Genomic DNA, 22,645 nt, shown 5'->3' with positions numbered 1-22,645 from the left:
GTTGGCGTACAAAAACAATTGGGAGGGCCAAGAATTGTAATCAGCTGATAAACTGAATCAAAAGTTGCATTCGTAAAATCGATTTAAATGCTGTACAACGCTCATGGTCTCACATCATGACAAAGCTACAAGTGTTTTTCATGAGCCCAAATGAAAATTCTCACTTTTTAGTTATCACCCGTTAGATCCATAAGAAATAAAGCTTCGACAGAGTTTCACCTTAATGCAATAGCTTTTCTCCGAAAGGAGCCTCCAAACTGCCGGCTCGAACAGGTTTCGACCAGGATCCCTTATCATCAGGCTGGTTGACTTCAGCTGTCACTTCAATCGATTGCTTCTTAGGATGATGGTGATGATGGTGACGATAGCTCTCCGAATGTTCACTCAGATCCTCTTGAGTAGACTTATGATCATCCAGGTATTTGAAAAGCCGAGACACCTCGTGCTCAACAACCGAGCTTAAGCTGGAGTGATGTTTGTTCTTCTTTTCACTGGCTACGTACCGACGTGCATCCTCTTCGGACATCATCTTCCCATCCACATAGACGATGGTGGAATGTCTACGGCTCGGGCCATCATACAAGTCCTGTAGCGTGCTGGAACTAACGTTATGGATACTATCGGATAAACTTCTCTTCTGATTTGAACCTGCACTTCCGTCCGATCCAGTACTGCCAATATCAGGGTCGTGAGGAGTCAACGCATTCGTAGAACTGCTTTCAGCCGTATCCATCAGGCTGTATTCCTTTCCCGAGGGTCTACGTTTTTTTCTAAGGGAATTCTGATTCGCCGAGGAAGCATTCGACTGAGGAACCGAGCTGCCCGGACTTAAGAAACGATCTTTTCTGGCTTTTATAATCTCTCGGCACTTGTTCGTGCAGCCTCCGACCCATTCGGAGATGAGAACTGCCACTCCCACGAGATAGCCTACGCCCATCAACAAGAACATACCTTCCGTATCACCTAAGGTTAATCCCTTCTCACCTCCCGTGGGAACTCGTAAAGTCATCCCGACGGAAGCCTGCCGATAGCGACCATGTTTTGTTTTCTGCATGTCCCAGGAGACATCTTTGCCCAGCTTGGTTAGGATTCCTGCTTCCTGCATGTACAAGATCGCGTTGTTGAACTTATCCCGATACACTGCATTCAATTGAAACACGTACGATACACCAAATAGCGAGAAACATTGCTTACTAACGTGTAAAGTGTAGCGTCGATTGGGAGCCCTAAAAAACAAAAAAATAACAAATATTTAGAATTAGAACTCCGGCAAACCCGGAAAGGGGACATACTCTTTAGAGAAGTTCGACTGAACTAAGTACTCCAGCTCCGCTTTCGATCCAATGAACGCGTACGATATCAGGAAAGCTTGCGTTACATTCCTTATGCCTTCGTCGATGCTGGAAGCAAATTTCAACCGGCTGATCATCTTTTCCGTCCGACTATCGCTTGAGTTCGAAAACCACCGTTCCCATCCTCCCCGATCTAAGGTAACAAAGCGGAAGAATCCACTCTGCAGTTGGGAAACCGTATCGATCGTATTCGGAACCACGGGCATCGTCACGAAGGCAATGATCGATCCCGTGTAGCACGATGTGATAATGATCGTGAAGACCCAGTAGATACCTAGAATTGATAGGGACAATTACAACCACGAATCACTCGGCTAGCCGGCAAAAATCTTACCGATCAACATCCTGGTTGACGTTTTCTTCGTATTGCTCCAGGAGTTCTCCCCGCTGAAGGTCAAGCTGTTGGTGAAAGTTCCGAAAACGTACCAGAACATGTTCTCGATTTCGCTCCAATTTCCGATGAGATGTCTCAGGCTCAGTTTGTCCGAGAAAGCCAGCGGGAAAATGGCCAGCAGATAGACGAGAGTCAGGGCCACCCACACGGGCCACTGGAACGGACCCAGGATGGCACGGTATCTGAAAAGATGGGACAATTTTGGGACGTTTAGGTATTTGCGGCCAATGAGCTGGATTACCGAGGTGAAGCAATCGGTTAAGTTGTGTGAGTAAAACCCCTGTACGATACAAGCAATTAGTGACGTCACTACTTGCGTTTACGTTGATTTTTTGGTTTACTAATACAACAATATTTCACGATCTACTTCACCTCTCTCTCTGTACCACATTGATTTGCGGCTTCCTTAGGTTCAAAATAGTAGCTCTTTTTTATTAAAAACATTTTGCCACTTTTTAGGTTATTCGTGACTTGACCGTGGATTAGAAGTACAAGAAGTTTATATGCACAGTAGCGTCAGATAGGGAGTAATGGTGATGATGGATCTGTCTCGACGATTTACTTAAAAGTAAATTTCATCCCAAAACGTTTGTGGGACACGCCGTGACCGAAGTGACGGATTATTCAACTTTTATGTACCTCGGGTCTTTCTCAAAAGTTAGTTTGAATGACTAGAGGGTGATACGGTCAAAATTTGGTCAAGGGAAAACGCGTGTAAATCGGTGAAATCGTTTATTTAAAAAATCAAATTAAATTTCTTTTTCAAGTTCAATTAGTATAAAATTCAGGAAAAATATTCAGTTAGGCTTCCGCTTTTCCAAATCCGAATTGCCGGGCCTTACGCTTGACCCCTGCCATCAGATTTTGTACAGCCACCTTGTCCACCTTCTTCGCCGCAGAAAGCCAGTTTGCCTTGAACTGCTGCTCGCCCTTAGCAGTTTTTTTGGTCTTCTTTAGGTTCCGCTTGACAATAGCCCAGTATTTCTCAATTGGGCGGAGCTCTGGCGTGTTGGGAGGGTTCTTGTCCTTGGGAACCACCTGCACGTTGTTGGCGGCGTACCACTCCATGGCCTTTTTACCGTAATGGCAAGATGCCAAATCCGGCCAAAACAGTACGGAACAACCGTGTTTCTTCAGGAAAGGCAGCAGACGTTTATTCAAACACTCTTTCACGTAAATTTCTTGGTTGACAGTCCCGGAAGCTATGAAAATGCTGCTTTTCAAGCCACAGGTACAGATGGCTTGCCAAACCAGATATTTCTTTGCGAACTTTGACAGTTTCATGTGCTTGAAAACATCTGCTACCTTTCCCCTTCCTTTTGCCGTATAAAACTCCTGTCCCGGAAGCTGCTTGTAGTCGGCTTTGACGTAGGTTTCGTCGTCCATTACCACGCAGTCAAACTTCGTCAGCATCGTCGTGTACAGCCTCCGGGATCGCGCTTTGGCCGTCGTATTTTGTTTATCATCGCGATTTGGAGTCACTACCTTCTTGTAAGTCGATAGTCCGGCTCGTTTTTTGGCTCGATGCACGGTTGTAGACGATACACCCAGCTTATTTGCGGCATCTCGGAGAGAGAGGTTAGGGTTTCGCTTGAAACTACCGGCAACTCTCTTTGTCGTCTCAGCGGCTTCCGGTTTTCGATTTCCCCCCGATCCAGACTTCCTGGCTGTCGAAAAACGTTCCCCAAACACTTTAATTACATTTGTAACGGCTGATTTGGCAACTTTTAGCGATTTTGCCAACTTTGCGTGCGAGTAGCTCGGATTTTCGCGATGCGCGAGCAAAATTTTGATACGCTGCTCTTCTTGCTTGGACGGCATTTTGACAACTGAAGAGTGAATTCCAAAATCAAAATAGGAGCAACATTCTACACACACACACCTTCAAAATGAGGGGTGTTCAGGTTTTTTAAATGCAAAATTGAAAGAAATACGTCAAGTTGATATTGACCAAATTTTGACCGTATCACCCTTTATATTACTAAATCGGATGTTTTAAAATATTCTATCGGAAGAAATTTGAATTATTCAATTTTATCATGATTTTCCATACAAATTTTACGAGACAGTTCTGAGGAGACAAAACCTCCCCATATAGAAATACACCAACATTTTTCCCCGAAAGAATATTTTAAAATCAACCGATTTCGGGCAAATTCACCATTGCAGACGCTAACTTTGATGTTATCGAAGGTTAACGATTAACAACCCTGATCTTGTCCCATAAATGCCGAACAGTAGGCCTGACCATTTTGGAATGCGTGACGCATCTTCGATGTGAAATATATAGAGGTAAGCCTCAAATTTTGGCCTATGGATCAAGAGATTAGGACCATCGATTAAACTGTTCTTCCTTTTTTCTTAGAACAATGCATCATCTACACTATAAAAATTGATATTTTTGTTTGATTAAAAAAATACATTCCTTAGAAATGTACTAATTAGTTTAAGGCACTTCCTTAGAAATGTATGTATGGGCGAATAGAGATGAAAATGATGGAGGTATATCCATAATTTTCCTGGATGGTTCCAAGGACTGACTGTGTTGGTGCTGGATCAGGTTAGATTAGATCACCCAGAATATTTTTGACGATGTTTTGAATACAAACGGCAGACTCCTCGATCTTCTATTTGTAAATCTACCGGAGCACTTTGACCTCATTGTACCCTCCACTCCTCTTGTACCAATTGACGACTATCACGCACCAATTATATTGCTTCTTGACGAAAGCTGTAATGGCGAAATCACAACGGACAATACGCCTTTTTAATAGAAACATTTCTTACACGCGCGCTACCTGGTGCATTTTCAAGGAACTAACAAAAAGTGTCATTAGCTTGTTTTTTGCTTGCTGGTGATTATGGCCGTGTACTTTTTTTTCTGATTTCTATGTGTTTTCCGACTGATAGTCTTAATTAAAATGATACCAGTGAAAAGTTAACAAAATTCCCTTTCTTCTGGTAAGTATTTCTCGCATTGAAGGGTATTGCATTTATAAAATAATCCATCTGAAAAACTGAAGCTTGAGGCAACGAAAAGAAACGCAAATTTCATTGGGAGCCATTCTGGATTACATAGGAGATTCCATCTGTCCACTTTGTGAAGGACAATCTGTTTTCGAATCAGGACAATCAGAAAGTGATTCGATGTTGGATATTTCAAGCTGAACATTGCATTAGGTCCTAAGTAGCATTGTTCGATTCTCTTCGTCGACTTTCTCTTTCGTTAATAACTTGAGTACATAACCGTTTCTTGTTGTGTTTGTTGTAATAGATGCTAGATAAAAGCTTCTTTTATCGATATGTGTGCTGAAAATACCTGAGAATGTCTTTACATGGCCATGGGGATACAACAAGAAAGTCGACGAAGAGAATCTGTCAATGTTACTTAAGACCTAATGCAATGTTCAGCTTGATTTGTGGTTTTGTGCTCCAAAGCTCCCACCCGGGAGACGTTCCTCGCGAGGTGAAACTCCGTATTGGCACCGATTATCATCACTGGGTACTTCGATGTTCATGTAAAGCGGGCACTATTAGATGTAAACATATCATCGCGTGTTTGCTTCAACTTGCTAAGTGAGTAAATTTTTGAAATAAACAGCAAAAATATGTGTTGTTTCATACTGATCTAAATCATAATTTTTAGAGCTGGATTTGTGGAATATTTAACGTGTACCAGCTCTCGTCAATCGTGAGGAATAAGTAAAGCTGAGAAAATCAGCTTGTGGAAAGCGAAAGGACCGCTGCGAATTAATTATTTAGATATGTTTATCGCTGACTACGAACTCCGTGATTTAATTCATGTTTCAGATCCACATCCAACGCATTTGGCAGGAGTAAAATTACTAGTAGTAGTAAAATTATGTTTATTTCTGTTTATTATGATAGTTGCCGGTGCCGGTGGTGTAGTGGTAAGCGTGACTGCTTTCTCACACCCCAATGGGTCTGGGTTCAATCCCAGCCGAGGTCGGTGGGATTTTTCTGAGGCATAAAAATCTCTGGTCACGTCTTCCTTCGGAAGGGAAGTAAAGCCGTTGGTCCCGGTCCATGTGTGTTGATGAATGGGTGCGATATCCTACGCAGGTGTGGAAGCTGCCTTCCTGCACATTCGATTGCCGTCAATGGATTGCAATTGATGTCCGTCGGTGATTGGCACTAGATTGCGGAACAGAGACCGACGTTAAATAAAGGAATGAAGAAGAAGATTATGATAGTACATTGTTTTAAAATATTAATTGATTAGCCTACCTGGCTCTTCATCTTTTGTTTAATTTGTTATCCTAATTTAATATTTTTGTTTTGCCACTAGTTTACAGCATAAGGCTTGTACTCGAAAAAAATGCACCATTTTTATCCGTGTGTAACTTTTTTATCCATGGGTAAAAATTGATGAAAATCTGGATATAACTAGTTTGGAGTGAATTGTTTACATGTGCAAAATTTCATAACAATCGGTTCAGTGGTTATTGAGATGTAATCGAAACAAGAAGAAAACCACCGGAGAATTTTGCGCGCCGTCATGGAAAATCCGACTGCGACCATGAGATGGATCGGAAGACAACTGGGAATCACCCATACAACTGTGTCTCGCGTGGTAAAATCGTTTAAGGAGTCCCAGACGACCGAGCGGTGGGCTGGAAGTGGAAGAAAATCGAAGACAGCTGACCCTGTGAAAGCCCGGAAGGTGTTGGATTATTTCAAGCGTAATCCGAACCTTTCGATTCGCGACGCGGCTCTTAAGGCAAAGTGTTCCGCCTGGTTCGTTCAGCAAACCATGAAACGAGCTGGACTTCGTGTATTCAAGGTCCGGAAGGCACCGAACCGGCGTGATCAACAAAACACGGCGGCCAAATCCCGCACAAGGAAGCTGTATCGAGAGTGGTTAACGAAACCGATGTGTGTGGTTATGGATGACGAAACCTACATCAAGGCAGACGCAAAGCAGATACCGGGGCTGGAGTTCTACGTTGCTAAATCATGGTTTGATGTTCCGGAAGACATAAGGAAGAAGAAAGTGGACAAATTCGCCAAAAAATACTTGCTCTGGCAGGCCACATGCCAAACTGAGTAAACCGTACATCACAATGGGTACCATCAACAGTGAAATTTACCGCACCGAGTGCCTCCAGAAGCGTCTGTTGCCCTTCCTGCGGTTCATTATTTTGGCCGGACCTGGCATCATGCCATTACGCGCGATCGACGTTGGATTGGTACAGAGACAATAACGTTGTTTTTGTACCAAAAACCGCCAACCCCCCAAATTCACCAGAGATTCGTCCGGTGGAAAGATTATGGGCCATAATGAAGGCCAAAGTTCGAAAATCGTTCAAGGTGTTTAAGAACGAGCTGGAGTTGAAGAAAGAATGGATGAAAGTGACCAAAAAGGTCGGCTCCACCATTGCACAAAATGTAATGAAGGGTTCTTAAGGGAAAGGTGTGGGCTTTCTGCGATGGAAAGGAAATTGAATAAAATAATTATGCCGAAACATAATCCATATGTATAAATTCATTCCCTGAAAGTTTCAAGAAAATCCGACTTAAAATAAATTTTTGGCGAACACTTTTGTCTGGTGCATTATTTTTTTTTCCTTTGGGCTGTGTTTTGTTTTAATTGAAAAAAGTGATAACATACCTAACTACGAGTATAACTTAACCTAACGTGCTAGATCACGTATGATCTGATGATTTGATCTCAGACAGGTGTCTCTGAACCTTTCCAGGATGAATTCTCTCCGTTCTTCTGTCTGAATTCCAGTCAGGAGGTGGATCTCAGAATTTCTAGTCCGCGGGGGACTGTTTAGGACCATCCTAAGGATCTTGTTCTGGATCCTTTGGAGTTTAAGGTGATGGCATTTTGAGCAACTCTCCCAGATAGGCATACCGTACTCGATTACAGGAAGGATGATTTGTTTGTAGACAGCAAGCTTATTTTTCAGGGACAGGGTTGACTTCCTGTTGATAAGTGGATACAACGATCTTATCAAGATGTTACACTTGGTTTTGGTTTTGTCAACGTGCTCCATGAAAATCAGCTTGCTGTCTAGTGTTAAGCCGAGGTAGACTACCTCTTTTGACCATTCCACCACTGTGCCGTTCAGGCAGATCTTATTATTCACCGACGGAACAAGTCTGGGAGATTTTGAGTGTGGAAATATGATGACCTGGGTCTTAGCCGCGTTGATACGGTCCAAATCTTCCAGCTGTTGAAATATCCAGACAGGACGTCCAGGCCTCTCTGACGTTTGGCAGTCAGAGCTCCGATTACCCTACCCTTGTAGACGATGGATGTGTTATCTGTGAACAGAGACAACGATCCACCATCAGAGAGAGCCGGCATATCGGAGGTGAACAAGTTGAATAAAATGGGGCCAAGGATGCTTCCTTGAGGAACCCCGGCACCGATGTTGAAAGCATCCGATGTGATGCCATTCAGAGAGACTCGGAACGTCCTGTTCGATAGATAGTTGTTAATTATCTTCACCACAACAATAATCGTCTTTCATCTATACGCTCGACTTGTTTCGCGCTCCGTTGTTTTGGAAGTTTTCTCGGTATTCGCTTGATATAAATTATCAGTTTTTTTCTCACTAAGTGACTCCTGGCATAGTTCCCGGTAAATTGATCGAAAAGTGAGTTTTTTTGTAGTAGAAAGTGTCATTTTCGGAACGATTAATCCGTGCTATTGGTAATTCGCAAAACAATTTGGGCATCATCGTTGCGTGGTCACGCATACGCGCTCACGCATACCCGCTTACGTATCATCATCATCGAGTGTGAGCACCCGTTTCTACATCTACATCGTTCATCAATCATCGTGCGTCTGTGTGCGCTGAGTACCGCGCCTCGATCAAGTGCACCACAGCGAAGGTCATCCACGCAGCGCGTCTCTTCCAGCCATCTGTGTAAACGCCTACACATATAACGCTCGGTGGTAGAAGTATAGAATTATCAGATAAGTTTTTGTTTTTTTTTGTTTCTTTTCCTCCTCCATTAGTTAAATTTTCATTTTGTATTTCTGTGTTTGTAGTGTTTTCTGTGTATTGTGTCTGTGCGTTCAGTGGGAGAGCGTTTTGCGCTCCCACTAGTTGAACAAAATGGATGTTTTGTCAGAAGACGACATGGATGACCATTCATCTCAGAATAATGATGATGTCATCCCTGGTTCGTCGTCTCAGTCTGTCAATGGGCAGGCTGAGAAAAGCTCCAGATTGCGGGCCTACCCGAATGACTCGACTGGCCCATGGGTTGTCTATTTTCAGCCCAAAAACAAACCCTTGAATGTTGTTCAGATATCTGATGATCTGACAAAGCGATTCTCTGCCGTGACCGAAATAACGAAGGTTAGGCACAACAAACTTCGTGTGACCGTCGCTAACCTGAAACAGGCTAATGAAATTGCTGTTTCCCAGTTTTTCACACTGGAATATAGGGTGTACATTCCAGCCTCTGATGTGGAGATCGAAGGCGTGGTCACTGAGGCGAGCCTGAACCCCGAGATACTGGAGAAGCAAGCGGTTGGCCGATTCAAGAACCCCTTGCTTCCTCCGGTAAAGATACTGGCCGTTCATAGAATGAAGTCAGTATCGCTCAGCGAGGGTAAAAAGAGTTTTACCCCCACAGACTCGTTTCGGGTGACCTTTTCTGGATCTGCCCTTCCTCAATACATCGAGCTGGGAAAACTTCGTCTTCCTGTGCGGTTGTTTGTACCTCGGGTCATGAACTGCCAGAATTGTAAGCGGTTGGGACATACGGCCTCCCACTGCGGCAACAAGGCACGCTGCTCCACATGCGGGGAGAAGCACGAGGATGGCGCCTGCGCAGCTACTGCACCAAAATGCGTGTACTGCAATGGAACTCCTCCTCATGCTCTCTCGTCGTGCCCGGCGTACAAACAGCTCGGGGACAAAATGAAACGCTCCCTTAAGGAACGTTCCAGGCGGTCTTTTGCAGAAATGCTTAAGACAGCCAAGCCATCGACCAACGAAACAAATCCCTTCGCTCTTTTGTCAGATGACGAGTCTGGCTCTGACTTGGCTGAGGAGGGAGTTTCTTTCAGTTTTCCGGAAGGTTCTGCCCGGAAACGAAAACGCATCCGTTCACGGAAAGTTGCAGATCAAGAACCCCAAATCAGCTTGCCCAAATCAAGGAGTGGTGGAAAAAAGGAGACTTCTACTCCTCCTGGATTCCGCAGAACTGATTATACCCAGGATTTTCCACCTCTTCCGGGGACATCCAAAACCCCTGATGCCCCAATTTTAAGAACAGAAACCCCTTCTTCATCTGGGCTGTTCTCATTTGATGACATTGTGGACGGTATTCTCAAATACCTCAACATTTCTGATCCTCTGAAAAGCATTGTCCTCACATTGCTTCCGACTGTGAAATCCTTCTTGAAGCAATTGACTTCAAAATGGCCCCTTCTTGCAGCTATCATCTCCTTCGATGGATAATTTTCCAAACGAGGTCGGGGATTTGATCACTGTTCTACAGTGGAATTGTCGAAGTCTTATTCCGAAATTAGATTCGTTCAAGTATTTAGTCCATAACAATAATTGCGATGCATTTGCCCTCTGTGAAACATGGCTCTCTTCAGAAATTGATATCCCTTTTTACGATTTTAACATTATTCGATTGGATCGTGAGGATTCACGTGGAGGAGGGGTACTTTTGGGGATCAAAAAGTGCCATTCCTTCTATAGAGTGAATCTTCCCGAATTCCCCGGTATTGAAGTTGTCGCATGGCAGGCTACCATTAAAGGTAAGAGCCTTTGTATTGCTTCTGTATATATTGCTCCTAGAGTCTCTGTTAATCGCAAACAACTTTTCGACATATGTGCGGTACTTCCCGCTCCATGGTTGATCATGGGAGATTTTAACTCCCACGGTACAGGCTGGGGGGAGCTGTACGATGATAACCGTTCTACTTTGATTTATGATCTCTGCGACAACTTCAACATGACAATACTTAACAATGGAGAAGTAACACGTTTGGCTGGTCCATCCTCGAATGGTAGCAGATTAGACCTCACCTTTTGCTCCAATTCACTATCGTTGGATTGCACTTGGCATGTAATCCAGGATCCGCACGGTAGTGATCATCTGCCGATCAAAATTTCGATTGCCAGTGGGTTCAACTCGTCAGAATCCGTTAACGTCGCGTATGATCTAACCCGTAACATCGATTGGACTAAGTTCCAATTAACGATAGACGATACAGTATCGTCAGTGGAAGAGCTTCCGCCGTTGGAGGAATATAATTTCCTCTTCAATCTCATCATCGACAGCGCACTTCAAGCTCAAACACGACCGGTGCCGCGATCGTCTATTCGTAAGAAAACACCATCGTTCTGGTGGGATCAACAATGCACGGAGGTTTACCGTAAAAAGTCCGACGCGTTTAAACTTTTTCGGAAACGCGGAACACGCGAGCATTTCGACGCATACACATCTCTTGAACGCGAACTCAAGAGCCTCATCAAGGCCCAAAAACGGGGTTACTGGCGGCAGTTTGTAGACGGATTGTCGCGCGAAACGTCTATGAATACGCTTTGGAGTACGGCGCGAAGAATGCGTAACCGGTCTACTAACAACGAAAGCGAGGAATGCTCGGATCAATGGATTCTTAAATTCGCGCGAAAAGTGTGTCCGGATTCCGTGCCGTCGCAGTTGATTCCTCGCGAAAACGCGAATTCGGTAGACGAAATCAGTCAGCCTTTTTCAATGGTCGAACTTTCACTCGCTCTCCTTTCGTGTGGCAATTCTGCCCCGGGATCTGATAGAATCAAGTTCAACTTGCTGAAAAACCTCCCAGACGTCGCTAAGAGGCGCATGTTGAACTTGTACAATCAGTTCTTGGAGCTCAATATTGTTCCCGACGATTGGAGACGAGTGAGGGTGATAGCCATTAAAAAGCCTGATAAACCCGCGTCGGATCACAATTCGTATCGGCCCATCGCGATGCTGTCGTGTATTCGGAAATTGATGGAGAAAATGATCCTTTTTCGCCTCGACAAATGGGTTGAGACGAACCACCTTCTTTCAGATACTCAATTTGGTTTCCGTAGGGGTAAGGGAACGAACGACTGTCTCGCGTTGCTTTCCTCGGAAATTCAGTTAGCTTTTGCTAAGAAAGAGCAAATGGCTTCTGTGTTCTTGGATATCAAGGGGGCTTTTGATTCAGTATCCGTTGAAGTTCTTTCAGAGAAACTCCACGTTTGTGGATTGTCTCCATTAATTAATAATTTTTTGTACAATTTGCTGTCAGAAAAACATATGAGCTTTTCTCATGGAAACTCTACAGCTTTTCGATTTAGCTACATGGGTCTCCCCCAAGGCTCATGTTTAAGCCCCCTTTTGTACAATTTCTACGTTAGAGAAATTGATGTCTGTCTTAGTGACAATTGCACGTTGAGACAACTTGCAGATGACGGCGTAGTGTCTATCACAGGGCCAAAAGAGGTTGACCTGCAAGGACCCTTACAGGATACCTTGGACAATTTGTCTACTTGGGCTATTCAGCTAGGTATCGAATTCTCCACGGAGAAAACTGAGTTGGTCGTTTTTTCTAGGAAGCATAGCCCAGCACAACCGAAGCTTCAACTTTTGGGTAAACCGATCACTCATTCCATGTCTTTTAAATATCTCGGGGTCTGGTTCGATTCCAAATGCACCTGGAGATCCCACATTGAGTATCTGAGACGAAAATGCCAACTAAGGATCAATTTCCTTCGATCAATTACCGGAACGTGGTGGGGAGCCCATCCACAAGATCTTCTGACGTTGTACCGGACAACGATTTTATCGGTTTTAGAGTACGGTAGTTTTTGCTTCCAGTCGGCAGCTAAAACGCACATCATCAAGCTGGAACGGATCCAGTATCGTTGTCTTCGTATCGCGTTAGGATGCATGCACTCGACTCATACTATGAGTCTCGAAGTGCTGGCGGGCATGTTGCCACTATCCGTCCGTTTTTCAGAGTTATCTCTGAGGCTCCTCACCCGTTGCGAAGTAATGAACCCACTGGTGATCGAAAATTTTGAGAAGCTTCTGGAGCTAAATCCTCAAACATGTTTTATGACTTTGTACTACCTATATTTAACACAGGATGTCAGCCCTTCAAGAAATATTCCCAATCGTGTAATCTTCTCCGATTTCGGCAATTCAGTGAATTTTGATTTATCTATGACGCAGGAAATCCGCGGAATTCCAGAGCATCATCGTCCTATGATTGCTCCGTCATTATACGCTGCAAAGTTTGGCCATGTTGATTCTGCAGGAACGTTTTTCACAGATGGATCTCTAATAGAGGAGTCCGCTGGTTTTGGTGTATTTAATGAATTTCATAGCGCCTCTCGAAAACTTGAAGCTCCTTGTTCTGTGTATGTGGCTGAACTGGCAGCAATTCACTACACCTTGGAAACTATTGCTTCACTTCTTCCAGACCACTACTTTATTTTTACGGATAGTCTCAGTTCTGTCGAGGCTATCCGTTCCATTAGGCCGGTAAAGCACTTCTCGTATTTTCTCTTGAAAATACGAGAACTGCTTAGTACTTTATCCGTGCGCTCTTTCATCATCACCTTCGCGTGGGTCCCTTCGCATTGCTCAATTTTGGGCAATGAGAAGGCGGATTCACTTGCGAAGGTGGGCGCTATGGAAGGCGACATTTATGATCGACAGATCGCCTATAGTGAATTTTTCTCTATTTATCGTCAGCAGTCGCTCGTTAGCTGGCAACATCAATGGAGTGAAGGGAGCTTGGGACGATGGCTACATTCAATTATCCCTAAGGTGTCGAAGTTTGCATGGTTCAAAGGGTTGGACTTGAGTCGAGACTTCATACGCGTGATGTCTCGTCTCATGTCCAATCACTATTGTCTAAACGCTCACTTGTTCCGTGTGGGGTTGGGAGACAGCAATCTCTGTGAATGTGGACAAGGTTACCAGGACGCTGATCACATCCTTTGGTCTTGTGCGGAGTATCGTGGAGTCAGATCACATTTTTATGATTCCCTTCGGGCTCGAGGTAGACAACCTAATGTTCCAGTTCGGGATATTTTGGCTAGACGCGATCTGGAGTTTATGAAACTCATATATGTTTACTTTAAGGATATTAACCTTAGATTGTAAGTTTGATTAACCTTGTGCTTAGTTTGTATTTTGTACGTGTGGGTTTTTTTTTTTCAATGTTTGTTTTCAAGATGAATAGAAATAATTTCATGCTTTAGGATTAATTAAATAGTTGTATCGTAAACCACATTTCAAACCTCCTTCTACCCTTTTCCCATCCAAAAAATTGTAAATCTCCACTAACCTCGAGACAACCGCGAGTACTCGGTCCAGTTCCTTTAACTTTAAATTTAAGACAGTAATAATGTATAACGCAAAGGATAACTCGGCTCTGTAAAGTTTATTCGATTGAGCCTGTACAAATAAAGTAATTATATAAAAAAAAAATCCCGCACAAGGAAGCTGTATCGAGAGTGGTTAACGAAACCGATGTGTGTGGTTATGGATAACGAAACCTACATCAAGGCAGACGCAAAGCAGATACCGGGGCTGGAGTTCTACGTTGCTAAATCATGGTTTGATGTTCCGGAAGACATAAGGAAGAAGAAAGTGGACAAATTCGCCAAAAAATACTTGCTCTGGCAGGCCACATGCCAAAATGAGTAAACCGTACATCACAATGGGTACCATGAACAGCGAAATTTACCGCACCGAGTGCCTCCAGAAGCGTCTGTTGCCCTTCCTGCGGTTCATTATTTTGGCCGGACCTGGCATCATGCCATTACGCGCGATCGACGTTGGATTGGTACAGAGACAATAACGTTGTTTTTGTACCAAAAACCGCCAACCCCCCAAATTTACCAGAGATTCGTCCGGTGGAAAGATTATGGGCCATAATGATTTTTTTTTTTTTTTTCCCTTTATTATAGAGATTTTTAGCCTGAGGCTAGTTCATCTCTTGGGCCATAATGAAGGCCAAAGTTCGAAAATCGTTCAAGGTGTTTAAGAACGAGCTGGAGTTGAAGAAAGAATGGATGAAAGTGACCAAAAAGGTCGGCTCCACCATTGCACAAAATGTAATGAAGGGTTCTTAAGGGAAAGGTGTGGGCTTTCTGCGATGGAAAGGAAATTGAATAAAGTAATTATGCCGAAACATAATCCATATGACGGATTTCACGCCAACTCGTCTTCGGAGTTGGCAGCACCCTCTCAGAACCTTATGAAACTTTGTGGGTGTGGAGACTTAGCAATTTTAAGCAACTTTGAGTACTTATTTTTTTCAAAATTTATCTCGCCTAACATTTGATAAGGGTCAAAGTTTTTTGTCGATTTTTTTTTCAAATCGATATAGCTTAAAAATGACAAGCCCTACAAAATAGTGATGTATGGCGAACTTTTAGCAAGTAATCTGAAATTTTATAAAAAATTTAAATAAATTAAAAAATTGGTTTCTACACTCTAAAAAAATATATTTAAAAATTAAAAGTAATTTTCCCAAAAATGTTACCCCTCAGATTTGCTTGATATTTTTTCTCATGAAAGGCAATATAATTACCTAACTTTTCTTCATACATCGCAAAGTGGGCGCTTTTAAGGAAAAAAAGTTGTTCGAACAACAACTTTTTCATGTTAATTTTTTTTTAGCGTGTTTCACTCAAAGTCGAATAGTAATACGCGCACAACCTTATTAAAATCCGTTGAAACTTTATGGGTATACTTTTCGATAATCTGGGCGAAATCTAGCCTAACATTTGAAAAGGGTACAGAGAAGTTACCTGCAAATCGTCCAATAAGAGTTCAGAACAAAACGTTCTAATGAGGAACAGCCATCTCAGCATGGTTTGCACTTTCCTGTGATGGATTGTATTATAATATATGCATACACTCTATCCAACTTCTATAAAACCACCCTCAAATTGTTCCAAATCAACAGGTAAACTAAGTAAAAATCACTTAGTATGTTTTATTCATGAAAAGATTTCAATTCATGTATTTGTGATTAATTTAATTAGAAAAATAATCATTCATTTATTTTTATGTATTAGGTGTGTCCATTAGTAAGCAATATGCATATATGTTTATACCTCATCTCTCAAGTGAATACATATAATAGCGCAGGTAACTTAACGATTATTTAAGGCATGCCTAAAATAATCGTTAAGTTACCTGCTATATAGCAGTTATATAACAACGCAGGTAGTCACATGAGAGATATAAGGTATAAACTTAAAGCACCGCAGTCTGTTTCTACCGACATAATCTAATATTTAAGTTTGGTGATATCACAACAATGCTCATAGTTGCTGTAGTGCATAGTTGTTGAAAGTGTAGTGCTGCATAGTTGTTGAAACGAAAAAGTGTTTATATATACAACAATGGAAAAATCTGCTGAATTGATTATTAAAAGGGTGCAATGTAGTGCCAACATAAACAATCCCAATTGCAGCCGCAATAATTTACGTAATTTATCATCAAGTCTCATAGAGAAAATACATTCATGGGGCTTTGATCATCAATTGGATGTAACAATGCGTCTCTCTTCAGGAGTTATCAGATGAACCACTCAGTCACCGGGACTATCCAGTGGGGTCAGTGGTGGAATGGGTCTTGGCTTATTTTGAAGAATTTTGGTTAGTTTCCAAAAGGGCTTTGCACAATCTGGGAGAGAGCGGATCCTGTTAGCAAAGTCCTGATTTCTTAGGTCCTGACTTGGATGGTTTTTTCTTAGTCGATTACAGTGGGTCTTAAGGACAGGCAGACCAGAGCGTTGGTATTGCCTTCGGATGGTGTTACGGAGTCTTATAAGGTCTTTGGTAGATCAGTCAAGGTTCAGAGTATTGCTTTCCTGTCTGGATACTGGCACGTGTTGTTCCCTGGCCCGGGATATCGCCTCCTCGATGGAATGCAGACACCGGTCAACGTCTTCGGACGTCTCCGGAAGGACACCGTAGTCTACAGGGGAGTCGAAACAGTGTTGGAACTGATCCCAGCTGACGCGTCGGGAGCTTGGAATCGGTTGACGGATGAGCCCACATCGGCCACCACCAGATAGTGGTCCGAACTCAGTTCCTGGTGGGTCACAGGTTGCGAGATGTTGTCTCTCATGTTGCTGACGAAGATGTCGATGGTGGAGTGTACGCCAAACCGGCTCAAGCGGGTGGGAGAGTCCGGCGCTAATATGGTGTAGTGAGCCTCTTGCAGGTCGTCGTTCAGGATTGTGCTGTTTTGGTTGCGTCGACTTTTGCCCCAAGCCTGGTATTTGACGTTCAGGTCGCCAGCGATGATGTACTTCTCACGGCGTCGAGTTAGTCTGATGATGTCTCTCCGCAGGTCTGCTGCCGACCCGTCCCTGATGGTGGCTTGTTTGGGACAGCAGGCCGCAATGATGGTAATAGGGCCGACAGGAGTGGAGACTTTCACACCAACCGCTTCGATCATCTTCAGCTGGAAACTCGGTAGCAGTCGACAGCCAATATTTCTCCTTAATGCGATAGCCACTCCTCCTCCACAGGAGCTGGTCCGGTCTAGCCTTACGAGCCGAAAATCGGGGAGGTGAACATTTATCTCCGGCTTCAGGTGTGTTTCGGTGATGACAGCGATGTCTATGCTATGTTCATTGAGGAAATCAACGAACTCAATGATTTTGCTCTTGAGCGAGCAAGCGTTCAAGTTGGCTATTTTGATGGCTTCACGGTCCATTCTTTTGCACGAGGGTCATAACTGCACGAAGCTGTTCAGGTAGTGTCTTGGTGGTGCGTAAGATTATGATCACCTCAGTCACGAGGATCACTAGTTCGTCGCTTGTGAGTGGAGAATTTTCTTCTGACTCACCTGACACAGCACGGGCGTACGATAATCCCGGGGCAGTAGAGTTATGGCTCGGCTGGGCCGCAGCATCAGTGAGGCGATGCTGAACTGAACGTTGGCTGGGACCCGCTTGCTCTGATGTTGGATTCGCAACGGGGGGCGCTGGTTTAATGGAAGCGGTGCTAGGTTCGGGACCATACGACGAGCCGGAAGTACAGAAAACGTGTCCTTGTTGACGGTGGCGACCAGGTTGGTTCCTCGTGGAAGCCTGTTGCCGGATATGGATGAAGGCCGCTTGCGCCCAGATGGTTGGAATCACAGTTCACGCACTTAGGTTCAGTTTCTTCTTCCTTCTTACAGGCGGTAGTAGTGTGAGCCCCAGTACATTTGCCACAACGAGCCTTTATGTGACAATTCTTCGTACCGTGCCGAAATTCCAGACAATTACCCAACAAACAATTCACAGTCACAAATAAGCATACACATTGAATAAATGCTGTATAACAGTGTACATTGCTGAATAAAACAGGATGTCGAATAATGTGCTGAAAAAAGCTCATTGAGATCGATAGATGCGCCTTTATTCCGCCGTTTGCTCTAATATGACTAATTTACTTATTAAAAGCTTTATAAACGTTGACTGTCTGCCTGATTCAACACCAGAAGGTTAATCTAATAACAAACTGAATAAGTGTAATTTGCACATACATTGTCGCTTTAATTCGACTGTTTTCAATTGCTTTAATAAAATGCTTTATTAGACGACTTATAAATGTTTTCTAGCTTTATTATTGGATCCCATTGCATTGCTTAACAATATTGCTTAATAATGGTGAATACAGTCAGAAAAATAGCTCTTATACCACTATGCGTCCATGTCTTAATTTCATGCTTTGTAAATGCTTTACAAACGGCGTATTCATTCATTATTCCACAACACTGCTTCAGGCTAACAACAAAACGAAATTGGTAGCATAGTGGTTACCGTTTCCGCTTTCCAAGTAGAAGGTCGTGAGTTCAATCCCAGCCTCAACCTTTTTTTTTTATTTATTTTCTACAACTAATCATAGATCGTATCACTCACGACAACCAATTCATAGATCTATCGAAAAGAATAGCATCCTTTCCATCGAAATTAGAGAGATGGAGAGGTAACGTTGGTCTCATGTTAAACAACTATGAATGAATTAATCATTCTCACATCTCCTTGAACTAGCCACACTAAAAAAATCCCACACGTTTGATCGAAGTGTTTAAACACTTGATGCCCAATCACATTTACTTTAAGTGTATTTCACCTTGGTTCAATGTGTTGTACACGTTAATTTCTAGTGTTTCAAACTTTGAAATGTTGAAAATCTTTCACTTTCTATTCAAGCGTATTCCACATTGAATCACACTACTGTTCAAAACGGATGGATTTAAAGTGTTTTGCATTTCAATACGGTGTGAATTACTTGCTCAGAAAGGTAAATATCGAAAACAAGAGCTGTGACTTTGTCCTATCAACCCGCTTCATATATGAGAACAACCGTGGCACAGTGGGATCGAACGAAGACTCCGGCAGCAGCACACCCCAACAAGCCATGATCGAATCTCAAATCAGATCCATTAAAAAGATATGTGAAAGCTCTGGCCTCTGGCAGTTTTGTTTATCAATTTGTCGATTCATTTTTAGAGTCGGCAAAGAAGAAGTCGATAAAGTAGAATATTGAACTATGATGTGCAAAGCTATTAATATCACCATATGAGGCACATAGAATCCAAGTGTGTCACAATTCAAATCCAGGCATGTTCAGGCATGATTCATAGCATAAGATTCACACAAGAAATGGATGTGTTTCACAATAAGCGCAAAATTAAGTGTGAGACACATGATGATGACGTGTGGAATTTTTTGAGTGTATGCCAACGGACATGTGTTGTTGTTGTTGTGTATGTATGTTTGTAATAAATTTTCTAGTATCTGTATGGTGGGTGTGTTGTGCTTCGACAAAAATAAATGACACAACAATCACTAAAGAGAACAACCCTGCTCTCTGTGCCCGTTCGTATTTTCGGATTAATTATCCTGTAGTTGAATAATCGTTTAATAAATGTATAATAGTGTCTAATTAAACATTATTTCACATGAGAGAATCAAGCGTCTTTATACACCTTTATACCATCCCTGTTTAAGGAAGTAATAATGTCTAATAGACGCTGAATAATCAAAAATTTGATCGAATAAAGCTCTGTTACAACTTTTGTAAGTCGAATAAAAGCTTCTCGACATACCATATTCAACACCAAATATTTCGATATTGTGGTTGAACAAATTCTCCAGATTTGTGTGAACAAAGCCTTAACAGAAGTTATTATTAAAAATTGTACAAGTATTATTAAGCATGAAATGGAATAAAATAGTCAAGAAGCCGTTTCTTCAATAGGCAATTGTTTGTTGGGTCTTTTGTTAATAACTTGAGCACATAACCGTTTCTTGTTGTGTTTGTCGTATTAGGTGCTAGATAAAAGCTTCTTTTATCGATCTGTGTGCTGAAAATACCTGGGAATGTCTTTATATGGCTGTGGAAATACAAAGAGAAAGACGATGAAGAGAATATGTCAATGTTACTTAGGACATAATGCAATGTTCAGCTTGATATGTGCAGTTAAAAGTTGTATACAATCATTGAACGCGTCATTCGGAGAACTGTTTTGATCATTTTTTTGGTATTCAACCATCGTTCTTCGTTTCGTTGATTCATTTGGTGCTACAAAACTGAATACTCTTATTCGGCAAAGGTGTCTGACTCTTCACTCATTTGTGAATATCTATTCATGAACAGTTACGAACCTGACACACGGTAGTTCAATGGCATGTTAACAGATTTCCAGACACTGATACCAAAATAAGGTATCATACCTCATTAAGATATTCGTATGTTATTGATTAGTTATCGGTTCTTACTCGAGTAAAAGCGTTGATGATCCTACAGTTATTATAATAACTAAATTATTTCTTCGTTCGTTATTCGCAGATTTTTTTTTTTTTTTTAGGTATTATTTTTGGTATTTTTTCGCTTATGCCAGCCTATTAAATATCATAGTTAGCTATCCAGTTATGCTGAATTCATTCCTGAATTTGTTATTCATCAGTCATTTTCTTCCACTCGGGTAACGTTGCTATTTTCGTTGAAAATTATTGACAAAACTGTGAGTTTAGGTTTAAAACATCCAAGCTTTTTAGAAAACAAATTTCCATAATATGTTGTAGCTGTAGATCGCCATTCTTGCTATAAACCTGTCATTTCAAATTATTTTTCTTAATACTCTAGTAACAACGGATGTCGAACCAAAAATCCTTCCCCTCCCAGATGTTCGATATTGATCGTACTAATTCGCCGGAGTTTGCACTCTGAGCATGGATTGCTAATCTCCCACCCCATTAATTTAATTCTTCGTGCAAATTTTTGGCTGCAACTGCAAACTAGAAACTTTATTTAAACCAATTCCATTTACCTGGGTAGCGACGATGACATAATGGTCACAAAAGCAGCACAATCCGTCGAATGAGACACTGACATTTCTGACTTTATATTCCGTTCCATGGTAACGTATGCGCCACCCAGACCGATATCGGCTTGCCTACGTTCCACCTCATCCGTGATCGCATCCCCTGAACTAGTAAATACACCAACACTAAGAATTGTCATCTAAATTTCACAATCTAATAACAATTACCCAAGATACGCTTTCGATGGTTCCTTAATATCGAACGTGAAGTTCAAGTAAGTTCCCAACGTCTTTAGCAATCGCAATTCCAGCCCATCCCATCTAATGGCAATATTACCGACCCCATCGGTAGACATGATCTTGAACACAAACGGTGGCTGGTGAGACGCAGAGATTGTAAACCGATGGCCAGAGAAACCTTTCCGAATTTTTGGCGGAAATAGATCCACGCTCGGACGGGAAAACTTCCCGTTGAACCACGAAGTTAGAACAATGGGTCTGTTCGATCCCAACCCGTCAATGTACAGCTCATGTGTGTACAGGACGTACGGAGCCTCGCTGTTGATCGTTTTCTCGGATGAGTACGATTCACCAATGACCAACAGATTCAAAATATCACGGGACTCCTTGGAGGACAGGAAATCCTGAAGCTTCCACTGGCTAGACCGGGGAACGACGATAACGTGATTCGTTAGCTGTGGTCCAATCACCTTTCGGGTCATCATGACGTCGGATAAGAACAAAACGTAGCTGCGACACTGCGAAGCCGATGGTACTAGAAGCTCCGGATTGTTCAAGGTATAGTTTGGCCCAATCCTTCCACAGATGTATGTCGTCGGGAAGTCGCTAAACAGTGCTTCCATTACAAAACGTTCAGACTGCTCCATGTGCTCATCAAACAAAATGATCGGAATGCACCCGCTTAGATATTTTTTGATAATTCGAATCAGGAGTTTCACCAACGATACCGACTGCAAATCGTTGCTGACAAGGTGAGCGAAGTTTTTACTCCAAATCTGCTCCCGAGTCTTGGGATTTCCGCGAAACGTAGGATCATTGTAGCGCTTTATTCTCGCAAGTTTGCCGTCGTTAGAAGCGCCGGTTTCATTCAACGAGTCGAAACTACCCGAGACATACTGCTCACTGGAGAGTTCATAGAACTGATTCCGACGCCGCTCCACATCAGAGGACCTGTAGGCAATCAGGGCATCATGAATGTTGTCCTTTTTCAGAGCATTCTCCTGCCAAGCCTGCAACAGCTCCAACCACAGAAAGCACAAAACACTAATCAGGAGAATACTTTTCATTTTTCCAGTCCAGGCCGACCGCGAGAGACTGACCACTGACGAACTGTGGGCCACCGTAAGGACGAACCCTTCCTTTTATAAGCTCAGGTGTGCTTCGGCGAGCGGTGTTAGAAATTTATGAAACGCAATCACCTTTTGAACCCCCGCCGCACGTTTCCACGTCCAGAAAAAAAAGGACGGTTATGATTCCTGGGAAGCATTCTGGGCCATGTTGGGTACCTATCAGGCGTGTGTGTTTGGATTGTTAGAAGAAGGTTATTTTTAAAGGCAATTGATTTTCC

The 22,645-nt window shown here is 42.7% G+C and overlaps 1 protein-coding gene across 1 annotated transcript; it reads right to left on the bottom strand.

Moving 5' to 3' along the window:
• Positions 1-220: 220 nt before the first annotated feature.
• Positions 221-22,364, bottom strand: Ir21a (Ionotropic receptor 21a). The gene is made up of 5 exons (XM_065229223.1): positions 21,286-22,364; positions 21,064-21,225; positions 1,687-1,928; positions 1,293-1,626; positions 221-1,226 (listed from the first exon to the last, which is right to left on the bottom strand). Exons 1-5 carry the CDS (start codon positions 22,362-22,364, stop codon positions 221-223), a joined length of 2,823 nt encoding a protein of 940 aa, XP_065085295.1.
• Positions 22,365-22,645: the final 281 nt, after the last annotated feature.

The sequence above is a fragment of the Ochlerotatus camptorhynchus genome, unplaced genomic scaffold (genome assembly GCF_037179485.1).
Source record: "Ochlerotatus camptorhynchus isolate MF236.1 unplaced genomic scaffold, CSIRO-AGI_Acam_v1.1 ptg000024l, whole genome shotgun sequence".
NCBI classification, from domain to species: Eukaryota; Metazoa; Arthropoda; class Insecta; order Diptera; family Culicidae; genus Ochlerotatus; species Ochlerotatus camptorhynchus.
The sequence above is the reverse complement of the archived record's forward strand: the minus strand, read 5'-3'. Positions and strand labels throughout refer to the sequence as shown.

Coding starts and splice junctions, on each gene's coding strand:
- Ir21a (XM_065229223.1), bottom strand. CDS start 22,364: ATGAAAAGTATTCTCCTGATTAGTGTTTTGTGCTTTCTGTGGTTGGAG. Junction 1,627..1,686: donor GTCAACCAGGATGTTGATCG/GTAAGATTTTTG, acceptor TATCAATTCTAG/GTATCTACTGGGTCTTCACG. Junction 1,227..1,292: donor CAGTCGAACTTCTCTAAAGA/GTATGTCCCCTT, acceptor TTTGTTTTTTAG/GGCTCCCAATCGACGCTACA.